Genomic DNA, 25,357 nt, shown 5'->3' on the forward strand with positions numbered 1-25,357 from the left:
GACAAATTTAACAAAGTGACCCCGAGCACTTAATCTGGCAGACCGCGAAAACTCACCATTGGTTAATCCTCACAATTTCAACAAAGCAAAGAGAGAAGTCGAGGTTTGAGTCATACACCCCGTCTTCCCGCCCCCCAAAAGGAGCATTTGGATACTTTAAGATGTTTCTTGAGTCAATGTTTCACTGTGATACGAGCTTTGATTGCGTGCCATGAAAGCAAAGTGTGTCAGATGATACACGCTGTAAGATAAATCTTTAATGAACCTAGTAAGGGGGAAATTGGGTCATGACAGTCGCAAAAGAGTTATGATATAGCAATGATAGAAATAGAACAAACACAACATGGCACAGATGAGAAACCACTGTACTGTCTTTGTCATGCTAATTCCAGTACTGCACTTGAAAGAAATCCGGTTCTGTTTACAAATGAAAGATTTATCCATTGGTCTTGAATCCACATTCAAGTTGTGATCTGCATAGAAAGACACTGGTACTGTTCCTGTGCAGGAAAGGCCTACGCCCCTGAATTCTACTACGACACCTACAGTCCCCTGTGGCAGAACCGCCCCCGGATCTACGACTTCAAACTCCAATGGACACAGATGAACCCAACTGCTGTGGACCGCATTGTGGCTTACAGACTTGGCCTAAGACAGGTAGGAACGTGCGTCCATATACGGTAGAACTCTTCAATCTGATGCATTTTTTTCTAAATCCAAAGTCATACGATGATCTTGGACCTTCGCTATTGGTCTGCCTTTTCTCGTTTCTGCGTGGATGTATGAATTGTTGTTTTTTGCCAGAGGGGCGGAAACATGTTCTTCACCCTGAGGTTTGCACGCCTGAGCTGGCTGGTAGTATTCGCCTTGACTCAGACAAATTTTTACACCTCAATTCAGTCTCTCGCCGTATTTGGGGGTGGGAGTGAGCCTCTGCGGGAGACAGAGAATCACTAAGAAGCTGTCAGATGCAGTCAAGTATGAGTCCTGTGGCTTGCTTATTTTAGGACTCATTCCCCAAATCGTTTGAAGCACAGTTGAAGGAGGAAGTGGAGGAAACCAATGAACATTGCATTCTGATAATAGGCTTCCATAGCTATTGAAAGAGCTTCCTTTTGCCACATTAATCAATTAAATTAACACACTTAGGAGGCAATCGTTCTCTGCCTTGCCATCTTTTCGGTTGTTGTTTTCTGGGTGCTTGTGCTTGTACGCAATGTAAAATAACAAGAACATATCCAACAACAACGTTACTGTATGGTGTTTCTGGGCAATAGTTTAGTGTGCTTTTTTCCACTTATACGTTAATTGAAGAAAATTTTAAAACCGTCACAAAGTATTGATATGCTCGCTTGCATTTGCCCCAATTCAACAACTTTTTCGGGGTCTTCCTTTTCCTCATACTTGGTGTTTGTAGTTTTTTTTTGTCTTTCTAACCAAGACAGAAGGCGGCACGCCAGCTTCGGATAAAGCTGTACGCCTGCCGGCCGCATTAATCCGACAGATTTACAGGTTGCCACCAATTTGAGCCGACATCCAAGAGCCAGTTTAGATAAAATAGCTTTTGCTAAAAGAAGTAGAAGAAAGAAAAAAAGAAACACGTAGTGCTGCTTGTTTCCTGCAAAACATTCCAAGTCCATGTTTTTGTCGTCACGCTTTTTGTTCCCCGTCAGCCCTCTCTGGAAAATTGCTAAGAAAATGATTTCACGCTTCCTAAAAGCCACTCACCAATCGGTTTGTGTGAGAAGTCGCCAGCCTCGATGCGTCCTTAAGCCGGTTCCGCTCACAGCTGCTCTCCGCCTTGTGCTAGCACGCGCGTTAATTCAGAAAATCTCATTAACATTTCAATGTTTTTTTTTCCTCACTCAAAGAGAACATCAGTAGTCCATTTAGTTGAGCCCAGAATTGGTGTTTGGGGCAAATGAATTCATTTCCACCTTATTCCTTCTGTATGTCAGGAGAGCGCACAGTGTGGCCATTATTTGCTTCCTGCCAGGCCAAGCATCCGACTCTGTCTTAGGATAGGAAGTAATTTGCTGTGGGCGAACCTTTTATGTAGCAATTTAACAAAACAAAGCTGTTTTAATGGATTTCATGGAGAATGAGCTAAGATTTAATCTTGATGTTCTAATAATTGTGTCTGCATGCTGAGGTACACAGTTACTGCGACAAAACGCAAAGCAAATAAGCTACTGGAAAGGGTTGAGCTCTGTGCCAGCTTTACGGATACATCTCTCACCCAAAGTCAACTGGAATAGGTTTTAGTTCACCTATGAATCTAATATAATGGGATGAGAAATGGATGGATTTGACACAAGATGCTCCAGGTTGCTCTGTCAGTTTTCTTTTCAATTTGCCCCCAATATACTTCAAGCTAGAACTATTCCACGTCAAAACCTTTGAATCCCATCAAGTTGGAATAGCAAAGGTCAAAGTTGGTGGTCCAGTTTCCCAATAATGGTGTTGCCAGACAAAAAGCTCCACGATACAACAATGGCACCGCTTATGGACCATCTACCAGCATCTTGGCAAATTTGATTGAGAGAAATATATTCCCCCACCCCGCCCTTTTGTATTGGATTGTTTTGTGATGTCTTCCTTGGCCTCAGGTTAGAGAAGATGAGAGACAGCTTCGTTCCAGGCGGAAATGGAAGTCTGAAAGGCAAGCTCATGAAGAAAACACAAACAGATACTGCATCAAGGCACCTGTCAAACATGTAACGCCTGTTCCCGGTCTAAAATCTTCCCCTGCAGCGAGAAGATTCTGCCTACAAACAAATCCTGGCAAGACCAGGCCACATCATCTGTCCCAAATTGATCTGTCAGCTATGTTTGTGCATGTCGATCAATACCAGCAACACTAATTACACGCTGGCAATCTACAGTAAACCAGTGGCTGCTGTAACATTACAATGCTTGCGTTTTCCCGACGCCGCATATTACTTCCATCAATCCTGCCGGCTTCTGCCGTAAAAATAAGAGTCTCACGCGGGCCAGCCGCAGTCAGATGACGCTTAATCAATAGGGCACGCTGCCAAGGAAAAAATCGCCAAGAATGAATGTTCATAGGATGTGAAAGGAATCCTTAATTGAGTACGGGTGCCATGGATTTGGTGATTATTTATAGATCAAAACTCAGCGGTAAAATCTATTAAGTCTGGAAAATGCAACTATCGGAAAAAATGGATGTATAGATTTGAATCTTGCTGTTTTACAACTGTTTGATTCAATGGATATTTGAAGCCAGAGTCAGCCAGGTTTTGGAATATCCAATGACAGTTCTTTGCGGATGTTCAACTCATGATTGCGCCTCTTAGCAAGTAAGCTTGGCATTGGTTGTCTCCCTAAAATGCATTTACACCAGTTAAAGGTGGGAATATTCTGTGTTGTGACTAGTAATTATGAGAACTCATAGAATAATTCAATAGGGCAGACAGTGGCAAGCCCGGACCAGTTGACCAGACATTGTGGGATAATGGTTAAAGTCCTCGCAAGAATGCTACAGTGCACTTTTTCCGAACCGTTCACGCTCTGACTACCCAACCAACCATCGGAATGGAGGCATGAATCCAAGTGGCCTGGAATGAGCGTCTTTCTCAGAAAGTCTGAGTCGGCCCTCAGAAACTGCGTGGGGATCCCCAGGGAGCCGCCGCTACTTCACATCAAGAGGAGTCTGCTGAGGTTGGTGGAGGCTTCTGATAAAAGCTGAATAATAGCAGATCTCATCTGGCCTCGGATTCCCCTGGGAGTTGCTGGAATGTGGAGGAAAAGGGATGCTCGGGCCACCTCATTCATGTTTGCTACTGAAACATTATCCAGCGATAAATGGCCCGGGGATGTTTTGCTCTAGAAGCCAATATTCCAACACTTTGGCTCGGTTTTCTCTAGTTTATAACTGCTCTAATTTGCCAATGTGATTAACATGGAAGAGGAACACTATAATGGTGATGGGCTTAAATATTGACAGTTATAGACCAACCTGTTAAAGTTAACGGCATTTCAGTGGGTGAGTTGCTTTTTTTCCAATTGACCAGAAGAGTGATGTGTCGAATTTTCCTTTGCCATGGATTGAAATGCAGTAATCAGATTTGTGTACAAAGTATTTGGAAATATTACCGTCAACGTCTTGTTTATTGTAACTCTTCATTGCTATTCGATATTCATTCCTTTTCAACAACGTTTATCCTCGTCGTCGTGGGGTACTGGAACCTATCCCAGCTGATAGGTCGCCAGTCAATCGTAGGGCACACATACTGAAAGACTCACAATCACCCTGCCACCAAGTGAGAATGGAATGTATTGGTTCTGTCAACTATCTTAACCTTTTCTTATTTGTATCTTGTCTGTGGACAGCAAGAATTAGTTGTATCATTCTCCATGTTTATTTACAAGGAAAAGTAAGCTGCAATGAAAAGCGTAAAACAGCATCATCTCCCCCAGACTCTAAGTAATTACTTCATTCAGAGCATTCTACCACACGCATACTCGCAGCTATTTCATTGGATTTGCTGCTGAGACTGAGAAGGGCATACATGCATGGCTTCCGTTTGGGATTCAGGAGTCGTCTCTCATTTTTGTGCAGCGCTGTCCGCCCAGTTGTAGCCATTCTCAAGGATAACACGTAGCGCGCTACCGCACATAACCCCGTTGGCCACTGCTGCAGCAGACCATTGTTTCTGCTTTTTTGAACATCAAGGGTGAAGCCACAGCTCAGCTATGTAATGTATGGATTTCCATCAGTTAGCTTTTCTTAAAGGCAGGGACTGAAGTCTTACCTTTTTTTTGGGCGGGTGGTGAGGCAAGGAAGCTGATACGACTACTACATCTTTGCTGATGGGTTGAAAGCTGACTCTGATTTCAAAGGCTGGTGCGCTACTTTGAAAGCAAATGTGCCTAATGAGCAACGTGCTGTCAACAGCTCACACAGGGAAAATTGTTTTAGTTATGTAGCATTTAATGTCGATGCGTCCCTACAAATGCGTAGAGACGAGGTTAATTGGCGGATGAGAGTGTACATCCTGCCTAGGATTTTGAAAGGGTTGCATATTTGCTCGGTATTAAATGTAAATACAGTGCCAGGGAAAAAAAATGTCCTTTGTAAGATTTATCTAATAAAGCTGGCTGCAAATACCACTTAACGGCCTTAAGCTCACTGTACAGACTAAATTGGGAAAAATGAGGTGTTTAAAGCATCATTTGGAGAGCTGAATAAGCTTCAGGTTTCATAGCGCAGTACTCCAAATCAGTCTGCTACCTATTGTATAGTATATACAATAAGTAACTAAGAGAAATGGCTTGGTTTTTTTGTACTAAAGAAAATGCAAGCTCAGACTACTACCCTAAGGGTCTCCCATTTTTTTCTCCTGGAATTTATTCGAGAAGATTTCGTTGGTGGTGCTTTGTTAATTGGACTTGAGTTAAATTCTGTAATCAACTCATTCACTGGCAGTACATTTGTATGTTTTAGATCAAGGGTGTCAAACTCGTGTTGGTTCGCGGGCCGCATTAACGTCAACTCGATTTCACGTGGGCCGGACCTTTTTAGATATAATATTTAGATTTTTCTTTTTTTAATCGGATTAAAAGAAATGGATCAGAAGCCCTAAATATTCAGTTTTTTATAGATCTAAAACAATGTTTATTTGAGCTTATTTTCTTTGAAAGGAAAAACTGTCTTTTAATCATTTGTTTTTCATTTCAAAAGGAAACAAAATATTTGTTTACGTTCAATATTAAAGTGGAAAACAGAAAATATTTTTAAAAGATTTTACAAAAAAAAATTGCAATTATTGATTTAAAAAGGGTAAAATCAGGAAATACAATTTACATCTATAATCTTCATTTGAATTTGATCCTAAAACAGAAAGTCGGCACTCATAATTTACTTTCTCGGGCCGCACGAAATGATGCAGCGGGCCAGATTTGGCCCCCGGGCCGCCACTTTGACACCTGTGTTTTAGATACTGTAATTAATACAACATGATGTAAAGTTTTAAACAGAAAAGGTCAAAATACCTTTAACGGCAAATGGCATCCTATCCATTTTCCCTCATTGAATGATGGCTTTCAGCCATATGACTCCATCTGACTTTTTGCTTGTCACCTCTGTAGATGGGACAGCAGCGATGGTGGGAGCAAGAAATCCCGATGGACGGTACTATCAACAAGGGAGAGCTTATGACTCACAACCTCACGGATCTAATCAAGCCCGAGTCCTACGAAGTGCGCCTTACGCCCATCACCCGTTTTGGTGAGGGTGACTCCACCGTGCGGATCGTCACCTACAGTGGTGAGTCCTTTTTTCTTACCCTCAAAATATAGCGTTTTTATGTGGCATAGGGATACTTAGAATTTAAAAAAAAATGATATCCCAAATCGAGTCACAAATAGCTCGGTTTTAACATCACATTATTCAGCGAATCCTCAAAAGTTGACCCTGATGTGAGCAATCTGCACTTTCTCATACTGAGAATGCCACAGATTATGTATGATATGCAAGAGAGGACCCAGGAAAAGTGAACTCATTAAAATAATTAGTATTGCATCCAACACTGTCAGTCACAGGGAGGCAGCTGGAAATCAGCCTGCTTTGCTCCTTTGCCCGTTTGAGCCAAATGAATGTTGATCAAGCGACTCATCGCCTGCTTCCACCGTGACCTTTATTGCCTGAGTCAGGTCTGCTCTCTTTGCACGAGAGCTGGAAAGCACTTGAAAACACCGCGTTAGTCAAACATTTAGTTCGGGTCAAAGCGGCTAACAGATCGGTATGTGACACAAGTTCCCCGTCACTCGATCGGAAATGACATTTTTGTGACTTCATTCCTGAATTTGAGTATTTCTTTTTGCATGAAAGAACGAACCATACTGACTGCATATTTAACACCTTTTAGGAATTTTTAGAATCATTTCAACATGGAACTCACGCTACCAACTAGTGCTATATTATGAGATGTCATTTTTTACAATTTTAACATCTCAAAAGCATTTTTTATATATAGAAATACTTATTTTCAAAAGTATTTTCCTATGTCATGGATTGGCAATTCAACTTGTCGACACAGTTTTGCATTTGTCGAAATGTGGCTCCACATAACATAAAGTTATGTGCACCCTACTTCCCGAATGGTCGAAAAGACGAGAATTATTGCTAATTAGTATGGAGCAGAAGGAGAGTGCCCATATCGGAGGAAACAAAGATCTCTTCCTTTTTTATTTATTAAGAGAAGGAAGAAGAAGAGAGAGAGCCTTTCCTCTATGTGCGAATGGCCTGCCCGACGAGAGACCGGACTAATTACCACTCTAGGGCTGCTTCTGTTCTCCCACGCACGGCGTGGCGTCACAGGCTAATGTAGGTCTGAGATAAATGCACTCCACTTGCTCATATCCCCCCGTCAGACGTGTGCAGACTGACTCGCAAAAGACGATCTAGGATCTTTGGTGCGTTGTCTTGCTCGTTAGGAGTTTCCGTTCTATGGCTTTTGTTATTAAATCTAAAAGAAAATAATGTAATTTCTGCTGGCTCAGGGGAAAGTAAAGGCATAGTTCAAGATGTTGTTGGAAAAAACATGGGTTCATGTGATCCCTGTACGCGTGACATGTGCAGACAGTGCATGCATTTTACTGTATGTATAAATAGGGGGCTATTAAATATACATGGATGCATATTTTCTTTATTTTCCTCTTGGAGAATTCACTTTGCAAATAAGGAATTGATATTTACATTTGTTAGACTTGCGCAAGGCTTTTAGAGAGATGAGGAGCTATTTCAGATATGATTGGCTGCCGCTCTTCCAGTTTAAATAGATTGGACATCTACTAGTGAAAAACTCATTTAAAGAGTTTTTGGTTTGTTTTAATTATGTTTTCTTAGGACGTGTGTAATTGTCAAATAGAATGAAAGTTTGATTCATTTTTGTCCAATTCATTTTGAACAAACAGACATTTTGGAGTGTCGATATTGAGTTGAACATTTTAATTACTATATAACAATCATCTTTAGCTGTGAATAGGCCTCCGATTTATAGACAGTGCGACTTAAATATCAATAAATACTGTTCACTTGTAAAATTCTATGGGTGCAGTTTACAGTTCAAAAATTACAGTATATTTCCATGCAATTTAAAGATAATTACAGCTTTATACAGCCGTCTTTACGCAAAATGATGTTTGTTTTGGCGAATATCAAGCATAACTGCACGCGGGGTGAAAAGATTTTGGAGGGTTGTTTAGATTCTTTGAGTAAGTACCACAGTCAGGTTTTAGTACCTTGACTCTTAGACTTGAACGCGCTCGTTAAGGGTTTCTTTTTTGTGAGTTGCCTAGAAAAGAAAAGTAGTTATGGCGTCCCCAGCTAGAGCTCTGATGAATGGCCGTGTCACCGCCACACAGTAACGAACTCAGCACCTGCTGAGACAACATCCTGGAAGGAGGACTACGTATTTAAGGTTTTTGTTTTTGAGGGCCGAACACGGAGCAACGCTATCCATCTCAAAATAAGGCTCATTTCCTCAAGATAAGAAAGGAAAGAAACTTTGTTCGCTTACTTTATGGGAACTCATTTGGCAAGTGTCTAGGGACGGGGTGTTGTATTTCAGGATATCAAAACTTGGATTTACCTTATTTGGCCTTTGTCTTTCAAGTTAGGACTGATTTAAAAGAGCACAACATCTTGAAATGGTTGCATTTCATCTTGGATTAACGCTCTTACTAATAGGGAAAGAGAAATTGTTGTCACAATCCTATGTTAAAGTAATCCATCTCTACCATTCTAAGTCGGAAATGTATTAGGCCAAAGTTAGCTTTTTGACAAACGACCTGTAGAGCTAATAAAGGTTTAGTTTCCGTGAAGGATATCAATCACTTTTCCATTTTGAAGCCTGAAATTATTATTTCCCGTCGTGTCAATGTTTCGGCAATCATAAAACACAGCTAAAGACATATTAATTATACGCACTCACCAACCAATCATCAGAAACGATTTTTTTGTTAAGGTCAGTTCAATGATTCATTTTCCACAGTCAAACACTTGGCTGAACACAGCAGTAAATTAGCACACATAGTCCTGTCTGCTGCTGATTCAGTGCCGAATTCAACCCAATAGTGTTTGCGTTATGTCATTATGAGTGGACGTGTCCATGGAATAGGTGTGCAGCCACTGTTTAATAGAGACCATTTGAAAAATGCTTTTTGGCAAGCTTTATAGCGTATGAAGTGCTAGCTTTCTATCCGCCAAAGAACCACATTTGAGTCAATAATAGCACAATGGAAGACTATTATATGCATGAAGAGTTATTGTTTGAATTCACCTGTGGAGGAATTTAGTAGTCACAGAACGAGACGTTGTACTTACTTTTTCAAAGTTCTTTTTTGGGGTGAATTCATTTCATTTAAAAAAGGATTAAAAGTGATTGAGGAAAATAGATTGAACCCCCTAGCCATATCACATTACTTAAGCATCTATACTGCATTTGTTTGGGGGAATTTAGTAGTCACAGAACGAGACGTTGTTCTTACTTTTTGAAAGTTCTGTTTTGGGGTGAATTCATTTCATTTAAAAAAGGATTAAAAGTGATTGAGGAAAATAGATTGACCCCCTAGCCATTACTTAACCATCTATACTGCATTTGTTAAGCATATTTTTTGTCTCGTTGATTTCACAAGTTTTTAAGGTTATGAACCGAGCTAGTCAAAGAATCAAAATCAAAAATCAAAATCAAAAGCCTTTATTGTGATCATACACAGCTGCGTATAACGAAATTGGTGGTGCTACTCCACAAAGTGATTTTCCCAATAAGACTGAGAAAACAAAACACCAAACTGGAGAGCGCGCCGCCATCTTGGATCCCCAAAACTCGGTTTTGTCCGGTTTAAAGAATGAAAACAACATGGCTAAGATAATGAATGGCATTTATACATTTGTTAATTTACCCCTTTTACACATGGGAACATGGATTTGGACATTAAGACAGTGTTTGCATACAAGCGTATATTCTTTATCCTCTGTGAAAAACAATTGCTAGGATTCTAGATGAAATTATTTTGTACGGACGACTGCTGTATTGTGAACAGTTTGTTTTGGGTTTTTTAAACTAGTAAAATATGTTGTAAAGTACAGTATTCCTTACAAAAATGCCATATTTTCACAACTTTGGTTGTTTTTCGTCCTGCCGCATTCATTTCAATGTGCACAGATTCAACATTTATACCACTGTATTTTCACTTTGTTCATTCCACCAGACGTTTTTTGATGTCCCTGCCAAAGCATAACAAAGCGAGCATATTGTTTTCATCATCGCACACGGCTCTCAGTCCACAATTTTATGAACTGCGCCATGTAAAACAGTTGCATTAACAGTTGCGGTATAGAGCAGCCCATTTGTTTTTATTTGTTTGACATAGTTCCCCGAATTGAATTGCGAGTTAAATCCCATTTGCAGCTACGGGAATGTGTGCAAAAGAGCAATAAAGTGGCCTCTGGGCTGCCTCGACTCCATTTCCTCAGTGGGAGAAGACGCAGTGCTCGAGGAGACACGTTCACGCGAGCCATACCAAACGGCGAGCGGGCTTGCAGGTAGAAAACAAGCAGAAGAAAAGAAATAGCAGTAGGCACGACAAAACGTTATCTATGAGAAACGGGAGGAAAGTGTGTGCAAAGAGGGCCCTGGGCTGAGTGGTCATTTAATATATTTTTTCCCTGCACCAACCACCTTGGAGAATGCAACCACACACACGCACACACACTTGCTATGCTGCAGTGCTATTCATTTTGCAGAGTCCACTGTGGTTTGGATTGGCAGCATAAAAGATTATTAAAGCATTTATACGGCGAGCGCACGCCCACAGTTGCGGCATTGACACGCTCCCACTTCACTTTATTAGGTACAGCACACGTGCACGGGGAACGGAATTAAACTCAAGACCCTGACAACTCGTGATATCAATAGAGCGCATCATATGGAATTATTTGAAATGGGTTCATATTTTTTTTTTTAGAGGGGTATGCTGTGTGTATGTGTATTTTTATATATTTATGTACTTATTCGGTTTGGATTCACAGCGAAGTCTTCTGGGGAAATATTGCGCACGTTGTTTACAAAGAATATATGATTGTTGATAACATATTGTAAATTCAATAAGATTTATGAAATGGGTGTGATAAAGACGATGGTATGTTTGACAGCTTTTATTGTAGTAATGCAGTACGTGACCGGACGTTTCGTAGAAAGACGTTTGGTCCCCGGACGTTTGGTCGACCGGACATTTGGTCGACCGGACGTTTGGTCGACCGGACGTTTGGTAGAACGGACATTTGGTCGACCGGATGTTTGGTAGAACAGACGTTTGGTAGAACGGACGTTTGGTCGCCGGGTTCGCTCGCTGTCAAATTATGACAGAGAGTTTACTGTTGATATTTTGATATTAGATATTTAGATATTAAACTCTCTCTCTCATGATTATAATTTTGAGAGCTGGTTTCAACAGTAACCCGGCGACCAAACGTCCGTTCTACAAAACGTCCATTCGACCAAACGTCCGTTCTACCAAATGTCCGCTCGACCAAACGTCCGGTTGACCAAACGTCCGGGGACCAAACGTCTTTCGACGAAACGTCCGAGTACCGTATTACTACATTGGTACTCAGATGTTTCGTAGAAAGACCTTTAGTCCATTATTAAGAGTAGTATTGGATACCATTACATTGTGCACATTTAATACATGTTGCATCCATTGGTTTTATATTTTGTAGGTTTTTTTTTCGTTGGAAAAATCAATTATTTCCACAAATCCATACAACAGTGTCAGTATCCACCTATGTTGCAAGCTTGAGGAGAACTTTTTCTTTGTGGGGATGATTTGTTATTACTGCTTTAATTGTTTGGGCTCTAATCAATCCCTACCCTGCCTCCTTTCCCTTAGTGACTTGCGGAGCATCCATAAATCATGCGGCTACATAGTTTTGTGCTTGAGCTGCTGCATCACATCTATTCAGCTGGTCAGCCATCGATCATTGGAAAATGCTCATGAATCTTCCTGGCAGGTTAAATGCTGTTTACTCTGCTTGGAAAACAGTTCTTTTTTTTTCGGTGTAGTCGAAAACTGGCTGCTTGCAGTAAGCCTCCACCTTTGTGACGCCGCCTTCACAATGGAAAGCAATATTGTTAACCGTGAAGTCAGGAACCAAGAAAGAATGAGCCAGGGATTTAATGTGATTAGCGGACATTCATTTTGATGTTTTTAGTAGACGTATGAAATGGGCTTAGTGCTCCAAACGGGAGTCACCTTGTGCGGGAGAATCGCCAATGCCGGTAAAAGCGTTTCTGAGAAAGAAAAATCCCATTAAAGTGGTCCGACTGGCTGGCAAACATTTTTTTTCCCACCAATCGGAAATACAATGGCACCGTGACTTACAAATGCCCGCTTGTAGAAGCATGGGATGGTCATTGTTTAGAATTGGGTTGTGATCTGACAAGCCTTGGATGTGATAGTTATTTTTTCCAACTTTTGCTAAACGATTATTCAAGAATTAGTGATATTTCTGAAGCTTTTAAGATGCTAACATCTTTCTTTTGTTTCTCTCTTCCCCAGCTCCCGTCAACCCTCACCTAAGTAAGTATGAAAGCTGGCACATTATCACTTGTATAAAGTAATCATGGCATTGAAACACTTGCCTTCAACTCCATATGACGGCAATCCATTATTATTCGCCGCACTGATGGATTGGGCATGTAAACAGCGTCATGTGACTTGCATGGGCAAGTGTTTATTCCCCCTAATGGCACTCTTTATTGTTCAACTTTACAAAACCACACACTTTGACTGATTGCGAGAGACCCGCTGCACTGCGCTGCTGGGAATATTTATTCATATTTTTACCTTTTTAAAAGAGTTTCGAACAAAACAACAAACACGTTAATCACCGACATCATTAAAGCTATCCCTGAAGTTTTCACCGTGTTCAATTCCCACTTAGTCTCAGTGGCAATGTGAGGTTTTAAAAAATATATATTTTATTTTATTGTGGGGGGGGGGGCGATACACGCTGCTTTTGAAATGGAATATTAGGACCACGTTTTTGGCAATGTATGATTGATTCGGATCATGTCATACTAAAAACCAATAGGAAAATGATTGTGCTCACGTTGTCTGTTTTTGGTCAGCATGAAACTAACTGGTCGCTTTATTGCACATTAATAGTTTTTGGAAAAGTCAGTACATAGAACCAGTGCTTATGCACTTAATTGAATTCAATTTTGGTCATATTACTTTCCATTCATGCTTCATTAACACGTTTTGATTATTTTCATTTTCTCAAAGCATTCAGGCATGCACACGGTCACCATGTTGGATTGTCATTAGGATTATGAAAAAGATGAGGGTGCTTGCAAACCCCCTTTAAGGACTCCCTGGACTGCTTGAAGGGTTTTGTGTCTATTATTTTTCTGGGCCAGATTGTCATTTCAATTTTAAAGAAAATCTTAGAGGTCTGTTTGTTCCTCTGTTGCCGGGCAGTTACCTAAAGTGACCCAAGGAACAATCAAAAGCCTGTTTGTGTGATGGAAAAATACAATTAAGTTTTTATTCCTACAACAGATTTGTTTTAAATCACTTGAGAAGTATAAAAAAATGACTGCAAGTCCAATTCAGTGTGCAGTAGTAGTTCTTTGCTGAATAGATACCACCAGATGGTGCTGATGCTTTGAACTAAGCATAAAAAAGCAGATAGGTGAGTTTTTCAGAACATAATAGTGAATAGCTGGGGAAAAAATAATAATTCAGGAGAAGTTGTGTATAGTATTTGTGGTGATTATGTTTGGTGAGGAGTAAGAAGTTGACACGTCTGTCCTCAATAAAGGTGAAGCATCGTTACAATTGAAATAGGATGAAGTTGCCATTCATCCTCTTCCTTCTCCACTCTTTAAAGCGATCGGCCCTTTTAGCTTTTTGTTCTCGGCCCTCTGCGGTGCGCCCACGCAGCTCACCTGACTCGCGGCTACCCACGCCGCAATGCTCAAGGTCATGACTCAGCAAATGGCTGCGAGCTACGTTTTAATAAATCAATGAATATTTAGCAGAACATGCCCGGCATGTTAAACGTTAGTGCTTTTAAGGACACTGCGGGGTAGCGCTCCCGTGAGCCTCTAATTTTTTTTTTGCTTTGCGCCCATGATGCGGCGGTTCTCAGACGTGAGGCAAATGTACTCAACACTAGGACACCGTGCTCCCGTCCGTAGTTTGATTTTGACACGGAAATCCAAGCAATTTCGCACAATTCCAAAAACTAAAATGTGTTAGTGTACACACCAATGAAAAACAATTGTTTTTATTGGACCTTAAACCCATTGTGTGGTCCAAACTGTAAATAACGAATGCCCCCACTACACCGATAGTATTTTGTACATTTTTAAACACTTACTTCAATCGAATTTGAAGTATTATGCTATATTCATATAGTAGTATTATGGTGATGGTGCTGATTTTTGTGCAGAGGAACACCCACATGCATGACAGCCTAATGTGTAATGGTATTTGTGGTGCAGCAAATCCCTCCATTGTGAACACCTCTTTGTCAAGAAAACCCACCACCTGAGCTTGCCAATGACGCAGTCAGCGCAAGTTCACATCTTAATTTAGAAATCTGTTCAACGTGTGGCGTAATTAGGACTTTGCTATTGTAGAGCCCCCCCCCCCGAGAGAGACACACAGTGACCGCAGGTCTCATGAATATACAGGATACATACACACACACATACACACATGTCATAACTGTACATTTATTACTTTCACCAGGAGAGTTCCACTGCAGCTTTGAGGAGGATCCCATCTGCATGTTCACCCAGGACAAGAACGATGACTTTGATTGGACGAGGCATAGCGCCGCCACCCGTGACACCAAGTACACGCCAAACACGGGGCCCAGCGGGGACCGCGCTGGCTCCAAGCAGGGTCAGTAATGCATCCTTTTCCTAAAGTAGTGGAATCAGCAAAATGTTGTGAATATTTTTTTTTTCTTCTAAAAGAATAGACATGTTTGTTTTGCCAGGAAATCAAACTTTGCTGCACTTTATTTGACTAACAGCATTAACACCACACATCAGATATATAAAATTTTAATATGGTTCTTTGGTGCCCTCTACTAGCTGATTTAGTACCTCAAGCTAGCTCTCCTTAACCCAGATATTGTAGAAAATATATTTACAGCAGAACCAAAAGGAACATTTACATTATTTTGCATACAATGCCTTTTTAAAGCGCTATAGGACGTTTGAAAATAAAAGTGAAACTTAAATGCTTTTAGGCCAAGTGCAATCCCATATATGTCGTTCAAACCTGCATTTATACATGCATGGATCCATAAATACATACATTTGCACTTAAGATAGAGATATAAAATTAGCAATGACCAACATGATTAATTAAAGCCTTTTTCTTTCAATCATGCCTCTAAAGTGCCACTATTTTGAAGAAGAAAAAAAGCAAGAATACAAGTCTGAATTATTGAAAGTTGGAGGCTGCATAATGTATGCCTCAACCAATTTGCTGAACAGAACACAATCAAAATAGCTGGCGTACTTCCTTCACCATGGTTACCACACTACGTTGTTTAACATTCCGCGTATTCACCACCAGGTATTCAATAGTAGAGATGAATAGAGGATAAACCCAATTGAAGATATGAGTGATTTTTCAAATTCTCTACCACTCCAGCAGCAGGAGCAGCAGCTGAAGCAGTAAATAATGCATCCGCTCTAATCACATAATGGTCTCGAAATGTCCAGCATTTCATTACTGGCCCCCTTTCCTCTTTGAGAATAATTATCGGAGATTCGGCCCCAGGAGACTTTCCATTAGACTTTTGGCTGCCGAAGCTGCTCGGTCGGTAGCCTCAAAATACCATTGTCATCTCTGTCTGCAGTAAATTTGTAATTCCTTTCAAACACGGTCAAGAAAAAAATATATGCACCACTGAAGTAGGGGTAGGCTTATATAATATAATAAAGTGCAGTTAACTTTTCTACAATTGTATTTTGTTTTATGACTTTCCCCAACTTGATTCGAAGACGACTTTTGGTTGACTTTATTTGCTTTGTGTTGTTAGCCACAATTGGATAGGAGAAAAAAAATAGCTACTTCTAGCCTTAGTCAATTAAACAAACACCAGTTAATACAAACGAGTTAATGCAAAAATCATTTCGAGATGCTGAGACGAAGAATAAATTCTTTATTTTATCCACGCCTCGTCAAAGAGAATTTTTTTATGTATTGATGTATTAATCTTGAAACTGTGATTCTATCAGTTTTTAATATCATTCTGTCAGCTCGTACTATTTTAAAATATATGATTTGTTTTGATTTTATTTGTTGAGGGAGCAGTTGAGAAGAAAAGAAATGAATTCGTGTTGACTAATAATTTTCTGGTAAAAACAAAGTGTGAGATGCATGCATATTATGGGATGAAGCTTTATAGGATAAAGTTAAATGTGTAACCATGGCAATGTAGAGTAGTTCTTTGTAGGAGGTCAAACAAGGTCTGCTGTGTTTTTTTTAACCAAAATGTTGGTCTAATTCCAAATTATTTATCAATGCTTAAAGGTTTCTACATGTACATCGAAACATCAAGACCACGGAAAGAAGGGGATTACGCGCGGCTGGTCAGTCCGTTTTTTAACATCGCCCCGAAGAACCCCTACGGGATCACCAACCCGCCGGCCTACTGCTTTGGCTTCTTCTACCACATGTATGGAAAACATATAGGTAAGACACACTGTGTGCACTAGGATTTGTTTTTCCATTGCTAAATCCCAGGATTACCTGTAAAATCAAATTTAGTCACCAAAGCGATCATAAGGCGACGTTTCAAGAATCCATTCATAAAAACAATTTGATTTTCGAGTACTTTTGAGCAATTTCCCACAAGTACTTAAAAACCAGAGGAGTTCTTGTCCTATTCTTTCCAAATCAAACCTACATTTGGTTGACTCATTGGTGCTTCGATAAAATAAATAAGCAGCATTCATAATAAGTCAACTTCACTTGTTCAAAACCATTTCATCCATTCCTTTTAGCAATACATAGATGTCCCCAATTCGCCTATAATGGATGCCAAAATTGTTATCACTGCTCCTCACGTCTTAATTCCCATTACTATTCAGCTATATATGAATGTAATTAATGAGGCAGCACAACAGTGAGTGTTATTCACTATGTGTGAGATATTACAGCAGCCTTGAGGTATAAGTTGATCGATGATTGCGCTTGAACCCCAAGCTATCTCACATAATACCATATTCTGCTGCGCTTGTCTCCGCTATGATGGAGCGCTTGTTTGTTCGCGCCGCCAAAGATGAGGAAAAATGGACGCCTGCCTCCATGAGGGCGACGTCACCGTCTCATCGCTTTGCCTCACTCAAGGCGGCGGCCGCCGAGCTGAGAGGAATTTTGCGCGGCTGTCAGGTTGTTCCAGTTAAAGATATTTTACGGTATATTTCCCCGTCGCGAGACAACCTTTTAAAAGTGGTCGCCGACACTGCCTGCATTCATTCTCTCACCCCCACAACCCCACCCATAAAGTGTAGATAACAACATAGCAGAGACCATTTGAAGGTGGCAAAGCTGTCGAGGGAGCACTCTTCCAGCTTTTTGTCAGCCACTTCAGCTTCGTCCGCCGGGGGACCAATCAGCCCACCGCAAACACTGGGCGGTTTGAGTGTGTAGTTGTGTGTACGTGGGAACGGCGGGATCAGAATTGAGCTGCAGGCAAGTTGTGGAAAAATGCTGGATGACAGCTGTTCCTTAGGACTGACCCCTACCTACCTACCGTGTACCTGGACAGCGTTTTAAAGCTTGTTCATATACAGTCAACAGTCATTATTCATTGCTACAGACTCAAGAAGCAAGCAAAGGTTGGGCCAGGAGTGGTTCAATTAGATACTAGCTTGGAATTACGCAGGCTTCGATCCGCTGGGAGTGTGTCATTAAAGTCTCGAGCTTTTCAACTGTTAGCTACTCAGCTACCAAAGATAAGTGGTGGCTCAGTTCTGAGGTGATTTGAGGTGAACTGTTGAAACCTACTGAATATGCAATGTGGCACTTCAGCCAAGTGGTTACTTTGTGTGAGGTGTCATTTTGCTCTCGTTATGGAAAAATGTGAAAAGCGGGAGGTAGGAGACTTTTCCAATGCGAGATGTTTTGCCTAAGGACTAAAAGATTGATCTGTTAGGCAGACCCATTCAAATTTACTATAAGGACTGTACTGTCCAACTGTTGAATTCTCCATTGTGAATTACTTATATTGTTAAAAAAATCTTTTTCATTTCCGTTAGATGCCTTTTTTATTGTAGAATTTTGGGCAAAATACCAATAACTATTGGTGATGTCTCAAATATAGAGTGATGCACACTCGATGCCATTTGAAAACCCATCTAACATTAAAAATTGTGATGATCTTTAGTAAGTAATCTGTTTTGTCTAAGCCATTTTGACTGGGAGAGACTGGCAGTAAAGGAGCCCTCCCCATCAAAACGGACCCCACGTCTACTGCCCTCAAAGGCAGCCAATGGGTTAAGGATTTAACCCAGAACCTCGTTGGTTTTACATTTCGTACGACCCCTGCGGTGTTTATACACACATTCTCCCAGGGGATGTAGAAGCTTTACGGTATATTTTACACCAAGCAATAAAAATGTAAAACCTCCCCAGAGCTTAGGACACGGACTATCCGGGATGCGAGTACAATGGCGGGGAAAGGGTTGACATTATTACTGCAGCCCGTTTAAGCCAGTGAACACCTCTCATAACTGCTTGCAGCTTTGTGGAGATTACAGGTGTAATCATGCATTATGCGTCCGGTGCTGGTTCGTTGCGGGGAAGTAGAGACAACCATTTCCCAGTTTAGTGCAGCCACCGACCGTGTTCTGGCTTGGAATTTGTTGGCCAGTGCCAGAGCCGCCAGGTGTTTTTATCAACTCACGGGACCACCGTTATTTTTTTCTCCAATAACGCCGTTGGTGTCGCCAAGTTACGGACCATCACCTCTGACATTTACGGGCTTAACAAACCAGAAAATGAAGTCTTGTCAGATCATTTTGAAGCCAGCTTATGTGAAAAGCAGTCTCGCTGCCAAACGGGCAATGTTCAACTTTTAAAAGGTTAACCTGCGTTACACTTAAAATTATTCCCTAACTCTGTCCCAGTGGAAAATGAAGTAGTAAAGCAGGCAGATTATTCCTTGACTGGCGGACATCAAATCGCAGGGCAACATGGTTGAACAGTTGCATGCATTAACCATTAACTGGAATTCAGTTATTTTTATGTGGAGAAAATCAGTTCATGAGTGTGTCTTGGAACCCAAGGAGATTCATCCTGATTTAAAAAGTTGACTACCCTAGGCTGGCAGACCCAAACATCCCAACGTAGCTCCAAATACAGGATTGGTAGATGTATAGTATGGCAGTGGCGGTCCGTGAATTTTCTCGTAGCGCCTTCAACGAATCAATCCAACCCCCAAAAACTATTTTATGGCTATAAAACCTCGACTGCAGCTACAGCTACGACACATAAAAAATAATCAATGCACAAAAATGGGGTAAAATCCACTTCCTAGCAGCATTTAATGATTAAATACAAATACTGGAGCTTTTCAGACATTACAACCGGGCCAGGGGGGTGATTTTCCTGGGAAAAGACAGCCATAAACGTCAATGGCGTACCGGCAAACATTGCCCGAAAATGGGGTAAAATCCAGCCGAAAACAACAGATCCTTTATGTCTATATACTAAGTATATAGACATAAAGGATCTACCTCCTAGCCTAACAATTAAACAAAACGTGATACAGCATGGTAAAAAACAACAACAACATGAACCACAGTATAGCAAGGGAACACTGATGACTGAGCTTAACTGCTGGGCTGACGTCTGCACTCCTCTCCCTCGATAACATGCTGGCAGCAAGCATTTGGCAGCTTTTAGTTCAGTATTCTACAGAGGCGCAAGCAGCGTCGTTGCCATCGCCGCCCTCCACCTCCTTCTGCTCCGCGTACAACCTACTTGGCTAACTCCTCTGCTTAGTTCCTCATCCAGCTTGCTTCGTCTTTAATAATCCAAATCAGAGCTCTTTAAGAATATTTTCTAAAACAGCTTTTATGCATTCCTTCTAAGAATTATTTTGGGTCATTTGTATTGCTAGGTTAAAAAAATACAATGTATGCACTTTGCCAAAATGCAAACATTTACAGTCATGTCTTTATTGCTATGGTAAGAATTGCACGTTTGTTGGCTGTCATTTAAAAAATGAGAAATTGACAAAAATATTATAGGCATATCACAAAGGTACGTTATCCATTCCTAGAGTTCCTTTAAAGAACTAGAAATTGTGTCCATGTGCTACCAGAGTTGAACATTAAATATGAGGAAAGTTAATCTAAATATGAAGTGTCATTGCATGACAGAAATTGGCTTTCAGTTGTCACTAGAATTTTCAAAAAAAAAAACATCTGACGGAGCAAGATTGACTGAAAAGTGACATTTACAGGCATGTCTGATTTGTGTATAGTCATAAGAAGTCATTCCTAAAATGATGCAAGACGTTGGTCATATTAGTGGTGAGTAGCTTGCCACTCTATGGTGATTTTTGGTAGCAAAAGCAAAGTCCTTGTTCAAATTTTGTTCAATTGCTTATAAATTTATGCTCATTGAATAGAATGGCATGGACCGTTTCTGGAAAAAAAACTCATTGTTGCTCTTGTACGGATTTAAATGTATTGTGGCAGCTTAATGTAGTAAGAATCGTATGCATTTCTTTTATACAGACATATTTTGGGAGCTTTTCAATGATACTGTCTGGTTGCATCATGGTGAGATATTGCCAGAGTCAGACAAAAGTTGGAGAATTCACATCTTTAACATTATTTTACATTAAGATATAATCTCATTTGCCTTTATTGCTGGAAATATTGGGAATTTGAATATGTCCGGTTGACCTCCGGAGTAAGAACAAGTGCAAGCATGTTGATCGGGGGTCCAAAATGAACATCTGGAGGGGCTGTTAAAGTGAGAAGGCAGAGAGATGAGAGCTCCTCCGGGCCCCCTGGTGAGGTTGAGTAGGCCGTGACATTTCCAATTTGCTCAAATTGATCGCCAGCCAGATTCCCGCTTGCTTGCCTGCCCTGTTCGTCTGTGGCAAAGCCCATTCCCGATCTGTGGTGTCTTATGATGAATGGGCTAAATGTCAAAAACGTAAAATCCGGCTCAGATCTTTAGCGGCCATGCGCTTTTTAGAACTCTGCTTCTGAGCTCTGGAGAGAAGTTTGCTTAGGAGCCCGGTTATGATAATTTTCTGTCGAGTTTTGGCTGCCATTGTTGGCATGGCTGAAAGATGAGGACCTGAATTCATGACAGATCTTTGCCAAAGGGAACATGAGCCAAACATGACCATCTGGGAAAAAAAGCTTCTGTGGTGACATGAAACCAAAACGGATCTTTTCTGGCAATGAACTCCAGCATTGTTTATGGAAATGAAATGGCGCTTACCTATGCTGTAGCCCGGCAGAGGACTTATAAGGAACAAACACCAAAACGTGATTTTAGGAGATTATTGAGGATTTTAAGAGCAAATTGCACACTGCTTTACAATTGAATTTGGGTGGATGGCAAGCACGCAACAGGAATTGTTGGTAAAACTGAAATTGTGTGTTAATATTCTTCCAGTATTGTTTGAACCTCTTTCCAAAGAGAATACAATAAATATCATGTTAATTGAGCATAGCGTTCCGTGCCAACTAACCTCAACTTTTCATCTGGCTGCGCAAACTAGTTTGTGTCCTGGTTCATACGCTCAAACGTGTTTATTTCCAGGTCGTCATAAACACGGGCTCCCTGAACTATGTCGCTATGAAATTTTTATGCTATTACCGGGTCGTGTGGTTGACTCGAGTTGTGGCTTGGCAACGCTCCAGGCCGCAACATTGCTGATGAGAGGCAAGTGGCGAAGGCTCCAAGAGGAACTCCTCCGCCATTAGCTGGCGGGCGGCTTACCTGAGATTAGAGTCACGCTTCATTGAGCCTGACGCACATCAAAGTTGGCCCGTGGTAACCGTGGCGCACGTCTTGATGGCTTAAAGCCTTTGGCAACTTGCAGAGGGGAGTTCTGACCTCACCAGCAGACAAGAAGAAAACATGTTAGCGAGAAGGAGCAGTTCTTGGTATCGTTACGCGATCCCAGGATCCTTCACCCGGCGACAGTATGCAACGTTTGCGGTCGATTGGTCGCCGGTCTTTTGGTCGCCGGTCTTTTGGTCGCCCCGACCGCGACAACGGGCGACCAAAAGACCGGCGACCAAAAGACCGACGACCAAAAGACCGGCGACAAAACAAGGTAAAAACAACACGCTCTACGCATGAATAAAAGCCAACAATGGCCATGAGCAGTTTCACTGAGCCGACGTGTGAGTGTATAAGAGTTTGTATGTACATGCGTTGTCCCTTTAAGAAGCTACGTCAGTCAGGGTCTTAACAAGTTCTCCAACAAAAAACAATAAAAGTTCGGGAAATTTGGAGCTTTTCTTTAGCCTAATAATTACTAGGGCAATAAGTATGACTAAATAGTAATTCACAGTTTGTATTTAGGGAATTTGAGCAACGATTTAAATGGTAATTATCACTTACCTTCCGGGCGACCAAAAGACCGGCGACCAAAAGACCGGCGACCAATCGACCGTGTACCGTATGCAAGGGGTCGGCACACACGGGAGATAAAGAATATCAGGTGATGTTGCGGATGAGATGGGAGCGCCCACTGGAGCGATAGCTGCAATAACGGAATAAAGCTCAGGCTATTCTTCTGCCGTGTCATTCTCCCTCTCACTTCTAAGACAAAAAAAGCACTAGCACAATCAACGTGTTTCCAGTACCAGTTGATGGGGTTGCACAGGGTGTCATCATAGGTATTAGATCAGAGCCCGATACCAGACAGGAGGTCTCACAGAGGTGAGACCGGTTCAGTTGGCTTCTTATTCACCCAATCTTCAAGTGTTATTTTTTTTTATCATCCTGTCTGCCTCACAGACATCATCTGCTTCAATAATACACATCACAACCTAAACGGCAGACTTCAGTAGCCGAGAAGAAGGCGAACTTAGGAAGCTCTGAACATGCCAGGTTGTGTCAGAGCACGCCTGACTGACTGACATTTCACAAGTCCATATTGCCAAGTCAGTGATAACACAAATGCAACTTTCCTATCTTTTTTGACAAGTGTCAGATTAAGTCAAATGTGTTACATTGGAATTCAAGGGTCAATGTTTCTCTTTATTTCTTAACCAAAGGAAAAGGATAGTTGCATAAAAGAATTGTACAATGGCGATGATAATGACAGTTCTAGTACTTTGTTGTTGTTTTTTTTGTAATTAAGTCAAATGTAGTTTTGAAGGGCAGCCATTGCATTGGATAACTTTATTCGCAATAATTTTGAAAAAGATAGTATTTTGTGTTTACTTTTAGGGTTATATTTAAGGTTGGATATTTCCATTAGTCCATTATTTGTAAAAGTTTGCTATTCTAGTCAGGAGTAATTCTCTAAATTGATAACAATAAAAAAAAAATGTAAATAAAACAATAATGGTTCATTTAATTGCTTGATGGCAAGCCAGATGGAAGTATAAGGTCAGCAGGTGTCGCTAATTTCCGCAAACATTTTTAGACGGTAGGTGCAGGAGTGCAAGAAAAGTTTTTTTTTATATATGTAAGGATCGTTTTGAAATTCTACTTTTAAAATTGTGGTAATTTCATGAGTTTAGGAATAATTTATAGGAGCACTGAGAGCCCCCATTTAAAAATGTATCACTTGGCAGGACTTTAGTTTGACCTTCTCGGCTGGCTTTGAATGTCGAATGAAGCCACAATATGATTTAAAAATCCATGTGCGACAAAGGTGACTATCTGAGGAAAATGAAAATGCATAAAAAGGCTTTAAAAGGTCAGTAACCGATGGTGAACAATGTTACCATACCGTTAACAAGCCTGTAATCCTTTTGGGTTTTTTTTTAGTCTGGATTTAACAGCTGTGCATTTTATGTTTGTCTGTTTTGATTGTTTTGCGCAAGGATGAAAGCAACTCTATTCCTTAAGGCACTCTCTTTTTATTTTTTTTCTCAATGCCTCTTGTTTCTTTTATTGTTATTCTAAGGACAAACTAATAAATAGCCTTTTGTTGCTGCAACATGTTAAAAAACGCTTTTTTTTCCCAAGTAAATTCTATCCAGGGTTTGAATCTTACCTCAGATGTTTATTGATGACTGTAATTGCCTACAAATTTTGCTGAAACCAAAAAGTTATTTGTTTGGATACTAGAAAGTACTTTGTTGCAATGTTCATTTCAAGTAAAAAATGCAATTTATCTTCCTTGCAGGGACGCTAAATGCCTTAGTCAAGCAAAAAGGCCTGGCCAGCTCAGATGGACCAGTTTGGTCACTAAGCGGTAATCAAGGCGAGCGCTGGAAGCAGGCCAAAGTCAGCGTCCATCCGACAACCTCCTTTCAGGTAGGAAGTCTTTAATGTCTTCAAAAATATTTTTAATCAATGAAAATACATTTCTACATTCTATACAGGCAGTGTGGCACACTTCCTATTCAGTGGCAGTGTGAATTTTGCTTACTTTCTGTGTGCCCAGCAAGATTTATGCTAGAGAAAAACATTTAAAATCTTCTTTTTTTAATACATAAAAATAATAAACTGCACAAAGTGATTAAAAAACTGTAAATTTGAGGATTACTCGAAAGGATAGTGTGTAAAACTCAAGGTTATGAAGCCAAATCCTGCAAAAGCCAATCACTTGCATCAGCTTTTTCTGCTAAATTAACAACATTATAGGTCTAAAAAGATTGAGATATTAAGAGCATTTTTGAAAATTGCCACTACATTTTTTCTTTTTAAATGAATTGAATAAAACCTTTTTTGGCTTCTGATATCCAAATCCAGGTATGTTTAAGTTTGTTCTGTCAGTATTAATAATCGTAATACATTTAATGGCCCTCTGATGCCACCTATAATTATCTAAAATGCAGCCTGAGACAATAATGACTTTGACACTCATCTGTTGTATCGGAAGGAATTTTGTATTCCATTATACGATAATTGAAGAGCTAATACTTTGCCATAATGACACTTTATCCATTATACTAATCTTTGCGTGCCACCATTTTAGTACGTGTTTCTAGACAGATGACAAACACTCATTAGTAAACAGTTGATTATCTTTTATTTATTTATTTATTTATTATTATTATTATTCTTAATGATTCCATTTACTTTGATTTGCTTTGTACTTTGTGCTTTTACTTTGTTGTTCTGTCTAATCACCCTC

The 25,357-nt window shown here is 40.5% G+C and overlaps 1 protein-coding gene and 1 long non-coding RNA gene across 3 annotated transcripts in view; one reads left to right on the top strand and one right to left on the bottom strand.

Annotated features, from left to right (window-relative positions):
* The window catches only part of LOC144064357 (MAM domain-containing glycosylphosphatidylinositol anchor protein 2), a 108,262-nt gene that overhangs the window by 75,873 nt on the left and 7,032 nt on the right, over window positions 1-25,357 (top strand). Inside the window, exons 11-16 of the mRNA XM_077586833.1 lie at window positions 509-657; window positions 6,112-6,289; window positions 12,586-12,606; window positions 14,788-14,943; window positions 16,591-16,752; window positions 24,404-24,534. Of these exons, the coding sequence (XP_077442959.1) occupies window positions 509-657; window positions 6,112-6,289; window positions 12,586-12,606; window positions 14,788-14,943; window positions 16,591-16,752; window positions 24,404-24,534 (797 nt within the window). The remainder of the gene's footprint in view (window positions 1-508; window positions 658-6,111; window positions 6,290-12,585; window positions 12,607-14,787; window positions 14,944-16,590; window positions 16,753-24,403; window positions 24,535-25,357) is intronic.
* LOC144064359 (uncharacterized) lies at window positions 20,242-23,233 on the bottom strand. 2 transcript variants are annotated; one of them, XR_013296778.1, is made up of 4 exons: window positions 22,908-23,233; window positions 22,663-22,804; window positions 22,033-22,144; window positions 20,242-21,040 (listed from the first exon to the last, which is right to left on the bottom strand). It is a non-coding gene; the product is annotated as an uncharacterized LOC144064359 (long non-coding RNA). The 2 variants fall into 2 exon arrangements; XR_013296777.1 differs by having other exon boundaries at window positions 20,242-22,144.

The sequence above is a fragment of the Stigmatopora argus genome, chromosome 19, assembly GCF_051989625.1.
Source record: "Stigmatopora argus isolate UIUO_Sarg chromosome 19, RoL_Sarg_1.0, whole genome shotgun sequence".
In the NCBI taxonomy this organism is placed as follows: domain Eukaryota; kingdom Metazoa; phylum Chordata; class Actinopteri; order Syngnathiformes; family Syngnathidae; genus Stigmatopora; species Stigmatopora argus.